Genomic DNA, 13,721 nt, shown 5'->3' with positions numbered 1-13,721 from the left:
CAAACTCTCTGTAAAGGGCCAGACAGCATTTTAGGCCTTGAGGACTCCACCATCTCCGTGACAACTACTGACCTCAGCCCGTTACACGACAGCTGACAAAGGCACAGACAATAAATACGTAAGACCCAGTGGCCGCACTGCTCCCGCGGATTGGGCCTGCAGGCACCAGGGTGCTGACAGAGGCGTGCAGACCATACATCAGTCCAGGGAATTAGAAATGTAAATTGGGAGAAGTATCCAACGTCAAAAGTTTTAGAAGGCAGAATCCCAGATCTTGGTCATTGAAAATGTGGGGGCAGTGTGACGAAAGCCACGGAAGAATTCCAAAGCCCAGCTCTAGCACTCCGGCTACTCATGAACTGGACAGAGAAGACATGACAAAGGACAGGCCTGGGTCAAGGGACGGAAGGCCACGTTCTGCTCACACCCCATCTCCAAGCTGGGAGACTGTGGGGCAGGGAAGATGCTGCAAGTCACATGCCAACAGGTGGAGACATCACAACCTTCTTACAGGCAGGGCACTGAATAAAGAGGAAAATAAAGATAATACACATTTAAGTCTAGTGAAGTCCAAAGTTCATGCCTAAATTTTGATGAGATCTGAGGGGGGTTGCTACTGGTATAAATAAAAGATAATGGTATATTCATAATCACTCATATACCTCTATGTCTATCAAAGTATCCATTTATCTCAAATGCATTATATATACACATGATCTTATTACTCAGGTAACTTTATTTTCTTTTTTGGAAAGGAAATTCTTCTAAATTAAATCTTTATTTTATTACAATATGTATATTACAGGCTAATAAAAAATACCCTTCCTTACCCCTAATTCCTAGTTCCTCATTATCCTATTTCTAAATAAGATGTGTACAGCACAACTTTAGGTGCTATCCATTCATTTCTTACTATCGTAGATGGGGAGACAGCTTTCTTAATTAGCCTATAATGTGAGAATACATCTACTTCTATAGGATTGTAGTAAGGAAAGATGAGGTGCCAGGCACATACTACAGGCTGGGTATTAACTGCACCACCGGGGGCGCCTGGGTGGCTCAGTCAGTTGAGCATCTGACTGGCTCAGGTCATGATCTCACAGTTCATGGGTTCGAGCCCCGCATTGGGCTCTGTGCTGACACCTCAGAGCCTGGAGCCTGCTTCAGATTGTGTCTCCCCCTCTCTCTGACCCTCCCCTGCTTGCATTGTCTCTTTCTGTCTCTCTCTAAAATAAACAAACATAAAAAAAATTTAATTGCACCACAAACATACCCACGCCCTCACAAACTACAGTGTTCCCCCAGATACAGTTTTACCCCAGTTCCAACTAAAGCAGTGATTGATGTTTCAAATATTGTGATTATATACACATTGTTACCAGCTAAGCCAAGTAATAAACGAGGATAATATGTCCTTTCTTAGAAATTTTGTTTGTCCTACAATTGCGACTGCCTCATTTCTTTTCTTTTTCCCCCACCCTGAGGTATAATTGACAAAAATTGTATATATTTAAGGTGTACACTGTGACATTTTGATATACATAGACATTGTGAATCAAGCTAATTAACACATCCAATCACCTCACATGATTGCCATTTTTTTGTACGTGAGGAATGCTTGATTTCCTATTTAAAGTATATAATACAGTATTATTATTAACTATAGCCATCATGCTTTACATTAGATCTCTGGAACTTATTTACCTTATGACTAAAAGGATGTACCCTTTGGCCAACATCTCTCCATTTCCTCTCTTACCCCTGGTGACGACTCTCCTCTGTTTGACTTGTTTACATTCCGCATATAAGTGAGATTGTGCAGTATTTGCTTTCAGTGTTTGGCTATTTCACTTTGCATAATGCCCTTCAGGTTTATTCATGTTACTGCAAATAGCAGGATTTCCTTTTCTTTCTTTTTTTAAGATTGAGTAATATTCCATTATACACACACACACACACACACACACACACACACATAACACTATCTCCTTATCAATTCATCCATCAACAAACCCTTAGGCTGTTTTTGTATCTTGGCTACTATGAATAATACGGATATCTCTTCAAGATAGTAATTTAATTCCTTTGGACAAATACCCAGAAAAGGGATAGCTGGATCAAATGGTAGTTCTATTTTTAATGTTTTGAAAAGGCTCCATAAAGTTTTCCATAATGGCTATATCAATTTACATTCCCACCAACCATATATAAAAGTTCCCTATTCTCTACATTCTCACCAACACTTAACTATCTTTTGACTTTTTTTTTAAGTTTACTTTTTTGTTTGCTTTTTATTTATTTTTGAGATACAGAGACAGACTCTGCTCAAGAATGGGAGGGTCAGAGAAAGAGGGAGACACAGAATCTGAAGCAGGCCCCAGGCTCTGAGCTAGCTGTCAGCACAGAGCCCGATGCGGGGCTTGAATCCACGAACTGTGAGATCATGACCTGAGCCGAAGTCAGACAATTAACCAACTGAGCCACCCAGGTGCCCCTTAAGTTTACGTATTATTCTGAAAGAAAGAGAGAGAAGGAGGGGCAGAGAGAAAGAGGGAGGGGAGAGAGGGGAGAGAGGGGAGGGAGGGGAGAGAGAAAGAGGGGGAGAGAGAGGGGGAGAGAGAGGGGGAGAGAGAGAGAGAGAGAGAGAGAGAGAGAGAGAGAGAGAGAGAGAGAGAGAGAGAGAGAATTCCAAGTAGGCTTCACACTGTCAGTGCAGAACCCGGTGCAGGGCTAAAACTCATGAACCCTGAGATCATGACCTGAGCCAAAACCAAGAGTCAGATGATCAACCAACTCAGCCACCCAGGCTTTCTGATAAGAGTCGTCCTGGCAGGTATGAGGTGATACCCCATTACGGTTTTGATTTCTATTTCCCTGATGACTAGGGATACTAAACGCCCCTTCATATACCCATTGGTATATATATCTTCTTTTGGAAAACATCTGTTCAGGTCCTTTATCCATTTTTAACTGGGTTACTTGTTTTTAACTATTGAGTTGTATGAGTTGCTCTTATATTCTGAATACTAACCGCTTATCAGGTAGATGGTCCACATCTTTTCCCCCTTTCCTTAACGTGCCTCTGCACCTTGCTGACTGCTTCCTTTGCGAGGCAAAAACGTTTTTAGTTTGATGCAGCCCCACTTGTTATTTTGCTTTTGTTGCCCGTGCTTTTGTGGTCAAATTCAAAAAACCCATTGCCAAGACCAATGCCAAGGAGGTTTTCTCCTGTTTTCTTCTAGAAGTTAGACAGTTTCAGGACTTATATTTAAGTCTTTAATTCATCTTGAGGTGATTTTTATGTATGGGGTAAAATAAAGGTCCAATATTATTATTCTGCATGAAGATATCTATCCAGTTTTCCCAACATCATTTATTGAAGAGACTCCTCCTCCCATTGTATATTTTTAGCACCTTTGCCAAAGATTAGTTGACTGTGTACACATGGGTTTATTTCTGGGGCCTTTCTTTTGTCCTATTTGTCCAGGTGCCTTTTATGGCAGTATCATAGTGTTTTGATTACTATAGTTTTATAATAAAATTTGAAATCAGAAAGTATGATGCCTCCAGCTGTGCTATTTGGAGTTCTTTGTAGTTCCATATGAATCTTAGGCTTGTTTTTTCTGCATCTGCAAAAAAAAAATGCCATTAGAATTTTGATCTACCCTGGGGAAGTTTCCATGTGTGCTTGAAGAGAATGTGCACTCTGCTGCTGTTGGACAGAATGTTCTTTATATGTCTATTAGTTCTATATGGTCGAAAGTGTAGTTCAAGTCCAATGTTCCCTTGCTGATTTTTCTCTCTGGATGATCTATCGATTTTTGAAAGAAGGGTACTGAAGCTCCCAATAATTGTTGTGTCATTATTTATTTCTTCCTTTTGGTCTGTTTATATTTGTTTTATATATTTGGGTGCTCCTACATTGGGTACATCAATATTTACAAATGATATATGTGAATTTTCTTCTTGTTCTGATTACTTCTAGTGTAGAGAAATGCAACAGATTTTTTTTTTATGTTTTTTTATTTTTTATTTTTTGAGAGACAGAGACAGCACAAGCAGGGGAGGGTCAGAGAGAGAGAGATAAATACAGAATCCGAAAACAGTTTCCATCCAGGCTCTGAGCTATCTGTCAGCACAGAGCCTGAGGCAGGGCTCGAACCTACAAACCGTGAGATCATGACCTGAAATAGGACACTTAACCAACTGAGCTGTCCAGGCGCCCCTGCAGCATATTTTTATATTGATTTTGTATCCTATGACTTCACTGAGTTCATTTATTATCATTGTCTTTGGTGGAGTCTTTACAGTTTTCTAAATATAATATGGCATCAACAAAAAGCAACAGTTTTGCTTCTTCCTTTCTGATTTGGATGCCTTGTATTTCTTTGCTTGCCTAATTGTTCTGGCTAGGACTTCCAATATTATGTTAAACAAGAGTGAGAAAAATGGGCATTCTGTCTTGTTCCTGATCTTAGAGGAAAATCTTTCAGCTCTTCACCACTGAGTATAAGGTTAGCTGTGGGTTGTGAGGTCTTGCCTTCTGCAACAACATGGACCTTGAGGGCATAACGCTCAGTGAAATAAGTCAAACAAAGAAAGACAAGTCACACATGATCTATCTCAAATGTGGAATCTAAAGAAAACAACAACAAACAATGCAAAACAAACAAACCGAGCTCATAGATACACAAAACAGATGGTGATTTCGAGAGCTGGAAGTAGGGATGGGAGAAATGGTTGAACTGGATTTTCCTATTGGTTTAAATAAATGGAATAAAAATTAAAGGTAATAAGGAAACAATGGCCTCAAAAGACACATTAGATAGGATGCGCTTAACAGATATGTGCCAGACATTCCATCCACAAGCAACAGAATATACATTCTCAAGTGTACATAAAAAAATTCTCCTGGATAGATATTAGGCCACAAAACAAGTCTAATAAAGAAGAATGAAATTATATATGTGGAGATTAAACAACATGCTACTAAATAACCAACAAGTCAAAGAAGTCAAAAAAGAAATTTAAAACTTTGCATACAAATGAAAATGAAAATACAACACACCAAATCTTATGGGATGAAACAAAAGCAGTTCTAAGAAGGACGTTCATAGTGATAAATGCCTACATTAGGAAAGAACCCTAACAAATTAACAACACCTTCACTTCACATCTCAAGAAACTAGAAAAAAGGAACAAGCCCAAAGTTAGTAGAAGGAAATAGCAAAGATCAGAGCGGAAATAAGTGAAAAAGACTAAAAAGATAATAGAAAAGATCAACAAACCAAGAGCTGGCTTCTTTAAAAGATAAACAAAATAGACAAGCCTTTACCTAAACTTACCAAGGGGTGGGGATATCGGGGAAGAGGACTCAAATAAACAAGATGTTACAACTGATACTGTAAGAAAAAAGATCATAAAAAAACTAATATGAACAATTATATGCAAACAAATTGTAAAGCCTAAAAGAAATGGATAAACTCCTAGAAACACACAATCTCCCAAAACTGAATCAAAAGAAATAGAAAATTTGAACAAACTGATTAATAGTAAGGAGACTGAATCAGTAATCAAAATCCTCCCAATCAAAATAAATTCCTGTAGGAGCACCAGAGTGGCTTGGTCAGTTGAACATCTGACTCTTGGTGTCAACTCAAGTCATGATCTCACAGTTCATGAGTTCGAGCCCCACATCAGGCTCTACACTGAAGGCACAGAGCCTGCTTGGGATTCTCTCTCTCCCTCTCTCTGCCCCTCCCCTGCTCATGCTCGCTCGCTCACTCTCTCAAAATAAAGAAATAAACTTAAAAAAAAAAAGAAATTTATATATTTTTTAAAAATTCCTGTACCAGATAGATTCACTAGTGAATTCTACCAAACATTCAAAGAATTACTACTAATCCTTTTCAAATGCTTTCAAAGATTAAAAGAGGTGGGAATGCTTCCAAATTCATTTTCTGAGGCCAGCATTACCCTAATACTAAAACCAGACAAGAACATTACAAGTAAATAGTCAACCAATATCCCTGATGAACACAGATATAAAAATTCTCAAAAAAAAAAAATTAGCAAACTGAATTCAACAATAAATCAAAAGGATCATATGCCACAATCAGGTGGAATTTATTCCAGGAATGCAAGGATGGTTCAATACCCACAAATCAATGTAATATATTACATTGACAAAATTAAAGATAAAAATCATATTATCATCTCAAAAGATGCAGAAAAAACATTTGACAAAATTGAACATCCATTTATGATAAAAAGTCTCAACAAAGTGGGTATAGAGGGAATGAACTGTTCCAGTGCAATTTGTTGACAATACTATCATTCCTCCCTTGAATTGCTTTGGCATCATTGTCAAAAATCAATTTATCAAAACTATAAATATTTATCTCTGGATATTCTATCCTGTTGCATTGATCTATTACTCATGCCAATACTACCTGGATTACTATAGCTTTATAGTAAATTTTGAGATCCAGTAATCTTAGTCTTCCAAATCTTTCTTATTTTTAAACTTGTTTTGAATATTTTAAGTCCTCTGCATTCTTTGTTGATTTTAGAATTAGCTTATCAACTTCTACCAAAAAAGGAAAAAAAAAAAAAAAGGCTGCTGGAATTTTAAAAGGATTATATTGAATCTGTAGATACATTTGGAGAGAATTGCAACCTTAACAATAAACTTAACAATTTTGAGTCTTTCAGATCTGGAACATGAAATGTTACTCTATTTATTTAGATCTTTAATTTCTCTTAGCAATGTTTTGTAGTTTTCAGTGTAAAGGTCTTCTACTTTCTATGTTAAACTTATTCCTAAGTACTTTATTCTTTTTTAGCTATTGTGAATAAATCCTTTTCTTAATTTCATTTTGAATTAGTCAATGCTGGTTTATAAAAATACAAATGATTTTTGTTGAACTGGATTCTAAAGACCTTGCTATACTCATTTGCTAATGTTAGTAATATTTTGTAGATGCCTTAGGATTTTCTAAATATGGGATCATGTCATCATGAATGAAGGCAAGTTTCATTTTCTTTTCCATCTCAATGCTTTTTATTTCTTTTCCTTCCCTTACTGCACTGGTTAGCAACGTTAAATAACTACGGTGAGACAGACTTCCTTGCTTTGTTCCTGATTTTAGGGGCAAATTACCTTTTTTTTTTTTTTTTTTAGAGGAAATTACTTTTTATTTCTACTATTAATGGGCATTAAATTCTATCAATGCTGTTTCTGTCTCTAATGAGAAGATCAGGCAGTTTTGTCCTTTATTCTACTAATATGGTATATTACATTGACTTATTTTCAAATGTTAAACCAATGTTGCATTCCTAGGATAAACCCCACTTTGTCCCAGTAGATAATCCATTTTATATGTTGTTGAATTTGGTTTGCTAATCTTTCTTAAAGATTTCACACCTATGTTCACAATGAATTTTCTTGTGATGTCTTTGGCTTTAGAATCAGGATAATACTGGTCTCATAAAATGAGTTATAAAGTGTACTTCCTCCTCTGTTTTCTGAGTTTGTGTAGCATTAGTCTATTTGTTCTTGACTTAATTAACTGGTATTCATCCTTTAGATCTTATTTGAAGTTTCAATTCCTTAGGGCAGGCATCTCTGACCTCCTTGACTAACTCCACTTCCCTTGTTATAATAGTTTGTAAAGAATAACTCTGCTTCTTAGCATTTATTATGGAGTAATTTTTATTCATTGATGGATTTTTATTATTGTTTCTCTCCCACTTTAAGCTCCATGAAAAGAGAAATGTTGAGTGCGTTTGCTCATCATTATGTAGACATTAGTGCCTAGCCTACTACTGGACGTATGGTAGGTGTGTGCTCAACAAATATTTAGCAATTGAAGAACACATAATGACTGTTTTAGTTTTATTTTTGGTATTTCTTTAGGAATTTCTTTCTCTAGATTCTTCACATACTAACTTGAATCTCTAACTTTTCCTAGTCAATCTAGACATTTTTGGTTCATATAGACATTTTTAGAGTGATAGAATTTTATCAAGTATTAACTTCAGAAACATTCCAGAGATTTTGTTGTAATGTCTTTGTTCTTCAAAAACACAAATACGATGTGGCTCCACTGTTCAAAAACCATGAAAATTTTTCCACTTTCTACAGAACAGTATCAAAATTTCTTAGTAAAGCATTCAAGTCAGATCCACAGTGATTTATGGCCGATCATCTCATCTATATACTTTACACTCCAGTCAGATGGGGCTGTTTGCCCTTCACTTAAACAAGTGTTATACTTCGGTTTGTCAGTACTTTTCCACTTATGACAGCACCTAGCAAAATCCTTAAACATAGTAGCTCAAAAAACATTTGTGGAAGAGTGCATACACTTTATAACCCAACTTAAGAGTTTTTAAATTTACATCTTTTATAATTTTGAAGATTTTTTAATAGAAGCAATCACTATTTTTATTGCCATGTTCTCATAGTTGCAAACTTTTCTCTTTTCAGTGGTAATAACCTTTTTTTATTGAAGTATAATTAACAAACTTCAGATTACAGTAAAATGATTCAACAATTCTGTAGGTTACTAGGTTACTTATCACAGTAAGTAACCTCTTAATCTCCCTTGATTTCATCCATCTGCAACCACCTCCCCTCTGGCAACCACCAGTTTGTTTTCTGTATTTAAGAGTCTCTTTGGTCTCCTTTTTTGTTTCTTAAAATCCACACATGAGTGAAATCATATGGTATTTGTTTTTCTTTCTCTGACTCATTTCACTAAGCATTATACTCTCCAGGTCCATCCACCTTGTTGCAAATGGCAGGATCTAATTCTTTTTTATGGCGAATATTCATATATATTCCATTCATCTCTTGGCAGACATTTAGGTTACTTCTATATCTTGGCTACTGTCAATGTTGCTGCAGTAAACATAGGGGTGCCTGCAAATTTTGAATTAATGTTTTTGTTTTCTTTGGGTAAATACCCAGTAGTGGAATTACTGGATTATGTGGTAATTCTATTTTTAATTTTTTGAGCAACTAGCATACAGTCTTCCACAGTGGCCGCAAGAATTCATACTCCCACTGACAGTGCATGAGGCTCCTGTTCCTCCAGGTCCTCACCAGTACTTGCTGTGTCTTGCGTTTTGATTTTAGCCACTCTGACTGGTGTGAAGTGATTTCATTGTGGTCTAGTGTTTTCCTGGTGATTTTAAGTGTTAAGCTCTGTTCATGCTTCTCTCAGCCACTTCTATGTCCTCTTAGGCAAAGTGTCTTTTCAGATCCTCTGCCCTTTGTTCCTTTTTTAAAAATATAGTTTATTACCAAGTTGGTTTCCATATAACACCCAGTGCTCTTCCCCACAAGAGCCCCTCTCCATGACCACCACCCCCTGCCCCTTCCCCTCCTTCTTCAGCCCACAGTTTGTTCTCAGCATTCAAGTCTCATGATTTGCCTCACTCCCCCACCCCTTTCCTCTCCCCATGGTCCCCTGCCAGGTCTCTCCTGTTAGACCTAAGAGTTCAAACATATGGTATCTGTCCTTCTCTGCCTGACTTATTTCGCTTAGCATGACTCCCTCGAGGTCCATCCACTTTGCTACAAATGGCCAGATTTCATTGTTTCTCATTGCCATGTAGCATTCCATTCTGCCCATTTTTAATCAATTATTTGCTTTTTTGGTCATGACCTGTAGGAGTTCTTTGGATGTTAACCCCTATTGGATATATCATTTGCAAATTGTCTTCTCCCATTCAGTATTGCCTTTTTGTTTTATTGATGGTTTTCTTTGCTATGTAAAGTGCTCTTATTTTGGTGTTAATTCAATCATTTAATTTTGTTTTTGTTTCCCTTGCCTGAGGAGACAGATCTAGAATTTCTAAGGGCAATGGCAAAATTTACAGGCCCTGTTTTCTTCTAGGGGATCTTATGTTTTCAGGTCTTACATTCAGGTCTTTAACTTATTTTGAGTTCATCTTTGTGTATGGAATAAGAAAGTGGTCCGATTTCATTCTTTTGCATGTTGCTGTTGTTTTCCCAGACCATTTGTTGAAGAGACAGCCTTTTTTCCCTAGTGTATATTCTTGCCTCTTAAATTATGTTTGTATTACATAATTTCTAATTTTATTGTACTGTGATCTGATGTTAAGATTGTTTACTATTTTAATTTTCTTCTAATTTTTTTACCAAAAATATTTATATTTGTGTAATCAATTTTTAAATTGCATGAAATACTTTGTATCCTGTACTTTAACTCTTAGACAAAAACTGATCAAACAGATTTAAAAAGATATCTTGGCTCTTCTCCCCCCCATTAGACTGTGAAATTCATGTCTATCTTATTGATTGTATTCTGAGAGCCTAGAACATGTTGGTACATGAACTCAGTAAATTTTTAGAGTTGTCTTTATTTGATTCTTTCCACTGCTGCTAAATTAAAAGTATACATGAAGGAGTTGTTAGGTAGATTACCTTGTGACAGAACAATGAATAAAAACACATAATAGATGGGGTTAATTAAACAGAGCAACGGATACTGAGGTCCTGGTAAGAATCAAGAAGTTCTAAGAGGATGCAAGCACAGTTCCTGCTTTAAGGCCTAGGAAGACCACAGGTTAATAAATACTTCAGATTTGGAATGCTAAATACCTTAGTATGCATAAAATGGCATGGAAACAAGAGTAGAGAAAATCTTTAGTTGGGTAGGGGAAGGAAGTAGGTAAGGCAACTCTAAAGCAGTAAATGAAATCTTTTTAAGGAGACAGAAACCAAAACCCAGAGACACCACAGCGCCGTTTCGGGATCACAAGGCTGGAGATTGTAGAAAGGACCTAATTCCCAGTTCTCTGCTCTTTCCATGACACCTTACTCACTATCAGTACTTTGTGAGTCGCTACTCACAAAAGATGAACGGGCCAAGATTTAGAGAGTTACAAAATAAAATGTGGGGGGGTTATTCATCCTACCCCATCCCGTGTCCCTTTAATATTAAAAAAAAAAAATCAAGGACAATACAAAACTAAGAAGTTTGCCATGTACCATGTAGTTCTAACAACTTCCTAGTTAACTGGCCTGTTAGGCATTCTACAAGTGTTGGTTAAATGTATTTCACCAGAGATTTAAACATCCCAGGCCAATCAGTGTGACTTATAGATAAATAAAACTATTAAATTGTATTACACCCACACATACATATATTTAAGTGTTGATAAAGGATCTGAAACAAATCTTTAAAATAGCAAGGTCCAAAAATAAGAAACTGCCAGCCGTTATTCAGCACTTTCCAAGAAGTGAGGCCCTGAATATAGAGCTAAATTTTAAAGTCAGTAAGGAGAGACATTCTTGTAGGGGACGGGATGGAAAGTCTTTAGACTTCTCCACATCTCTAGGCTGTCCAATCACATTTGGCCACCAAGCAATCTTCCCAGGACTAATCTGCACCACCCTCCCACCTCTCCAAATACATATTGACCCCACAACCCTGACTCTAGAACACTGAATTATTTAACCCTCCCTGCCCTATTATAAATTAATAAACTGGCATTTGGAATTACACCTCAGTTTTCGGTTGGTTACCATGAAATAACCCCGAGAAATCTGCTCAGTTCTCAGAGCAGTGTAGAATAAAAGTTTAAGAACCTAAAAAACTTAAGACCACACTCTAAATCAGTTTTTGAAAAAGCGATTCAGGCCACATGTGGATTTGTGATTTGGCTTGCACAGGAAGAGAAAAAGGAGAAAGAAGAAAGGGCAAAGAAGAGAGAGGAGGTGAAAGTGGAGGTGGAGGAGGAGGAAAGTGGGGGGGGGAGATGCTCTGAAAAAAATCTGGATACTTTGCATAAAAATGCATCTTCCCAGCTTCTCTAGAAAACTGAGGCTCTGGCAGTTCTTGGCCCGCATTGTCACAGAATAAAACTGACAGGAGTTAAGCAGCCACAGCCCCCTTTGTAGAGGACATTTGCTTTCTAATTCATCACAGACCAACCACTCCTTTCTACTTCCCTGATATTGAGGCCAGATGTCAACTGTCATTTATCATTCTGCTTGCAGGGCTGTCTTCCTTGCAGACTTCAAAGAATAAAGAATGGCATACTTGGTGGATAAGTGCAGATTTTATAAAAAGTGCAATCCACTCTTCACATTAATTCATTAAAACAAAGCTAGAATCAAAGAAATCAATTTACCTTAATCTGAGTCTGTTCGATTGACTTTTCCCATATCTGCTGATCATATGCTCCAATCTGAAATAGGGAGCAGGCTATTTAAATGATGCAAAGGAAATCCTCTCATTTAGGTCAAATCTCACAAGAGTCAACGAAACGATTAAGTATCAATACGATATCTGGAAAATGTTTATGCTTCTCAAAGGTTAGAATAAGTTATTTAAAGGATTGTTTCATTCAAAATTCTAAAGTAGCTGGATCTAAAAGTAAGTTAAAAAGTAATGTCCAAAATATTTCAAATTAAGTATTACCTTACAAGATATTTCCACTTCTTAAGGAAAACATCAGTAGGAAAACTAGAGAGGAATAAAAGGTAACGGACAGCTCGATAAATTGTTGGCAGTACCAATCTGAGCTGTGAAGATAAAAGTTTCACGTCTAAAAAAACAACAGCAGTGCGATCAAAAGCAAACTTTCAGAGCGTTGCGGTGGCGTGGTGTATGCAGCCTGGAAAAGGGAGAGGACTTGAAACTCACATTCGGGGACCTGGAAGTGAGTTTAAACGACCTAATGACCTTGCGCCTCGGTTGGTCCGGTGACGTTGGGAGACAGATACCATGCAGAATTCCTGGCGCTACCAAGCTTAGGGAGACCTAACGGGAGATTCCTTGCGGGGGCATTCTGCAGGAAGTCTGCTTTACAAATAACAAAGATGGGTATTACCTTCTTTTGATACCACGATATAGCATCTCTCTCATTTGAGGCCATCTGTGTCTCCAGCCAGAGAATGGGATCTCACTGAAAATGAAGGAAAACCAGTCGGTGAGTCCGGTTGCTAAAAGGTACTCTCCCAGTTTGAGTAGAACTCAAAAATCGCTTCTCTCGGCCTCTCCATGAGCTGACTGTCTCCCTTCTCCGGCTGTGTGCCAGGGTTAAAGAGAACACACACACACACACACACACACACACACACACACACACGCACGCACACACACACACGCACACACGCACACACGCAATCCCAAAACCTCTGGCGCAGTGGCGCGCCGAGAAGCGTCTCTGCGATATTTGGTGCGAGTGTGTTCAAGGCTGCAGGGGAGGGGAGGGGAGGGGAGGTGGCGGGAGTTGCCCCCCACCCCTCCTCCACTCCCCGGCGTCCGGCTCTCACCTGGTGCCCGCTGCCCCGCAGTCCGGCGGCGGCCGGGACCTTCCTCCTCAGTGGCCCGGGGCCCGCCAAGAGGCGGGGGGCGAGGCGGCGGGCGCCGCAGGCCTCATCTTCCCCCCGAGGCTGAGACGCCGGAGCGGCCGTTACCATGGAGACCGCGGAGCCCGCGCGGGCCTCGGAGGCAGGAGGGCAGACCGGTGCCGCAAACCCGGCGCCCTCCAAGCCTGACCTACAGGGTCACCGGGCGGACCCCCCCGCCCCCCCCCCAGATAAGCCAGGAATCAACTGTGAAAGGAGGGGGTTGCGAAGTGAAGGAGGTCCTCGCTGGCCGCCAGGGGCTGCGGCTCCGGCGGAGGCTCCGCGCCCGGCTGTTCGGGTGCGGGGCGGAGGCCCCCCGGCGCGGGAGGCA

At 38.9% G+C, this 13,721-nt stretch overlaps 1 protein-coding gene across 7 annotated transcripts in view; it reads right to left on the bottom strand.

The window, feature by feature from the left end:
• PHTF1 (putative homeodomain transcription factor 1) overlaps positions 1-13,715 on the bottom strand; it is a 51,437-nt gene extending 37,722 nt beyond the window's left edge. For 2 of the 7 annotated variants that reach the window (XM_029946199.1, XM_029946202.1), the window contains exons 1-4: positions 13,316-13,330; positions 12,871-12,945; positions 12,459-12,562; positions 12,169-12,225 (exon numbers count right to left, since the gene is read on the bottom strand). Coding sequence is in view for 3 of the 7 variants with exons in the window: in XM_029946196.1 (XP_029802056.1) it covers positions 12,169-12,225; positions 12,871-12,915 (102 nt within the window). In the remaining 4 variants the exon portion in view is untranslated. Of the gene's footprint in view, positions 1-3,031; positions 3,585-12,168; positions 12,226-12,458; positions 12,563-12,870; positions 12,946-13,315 lie in introns of those variants that run through there. The other 5 variants (XM_029946196.1, XM_029946198.1, XM_029946200.1 and 2 more) reach the window with 4 other exon arrangements.
• Positions 13,716-13,721: the final 6 nt, after the last annotated feature.

The sequence above is a fragment of the Suricata suricatta genome, chromosome 8 (genome assembly GCF_006229205.1).
Source record: "Suricata suricatta isolate VVHF042 chromosome 8, meerkat_22Aug2017_6uvM2_HiC, whole genome shotgun sequence".
Classification (NCBI taxonomy): Eukaryota; Metazoa; Chordata; class Mammalia; order Carnivora; family Herpestidae; genus Suricata; species Suricata suricatta.
The sequence above is the reverse complement of the archived record's forward strand: the minus strand, read 5'-3'. Positions and strand labels throughout refer to the sequence as shown.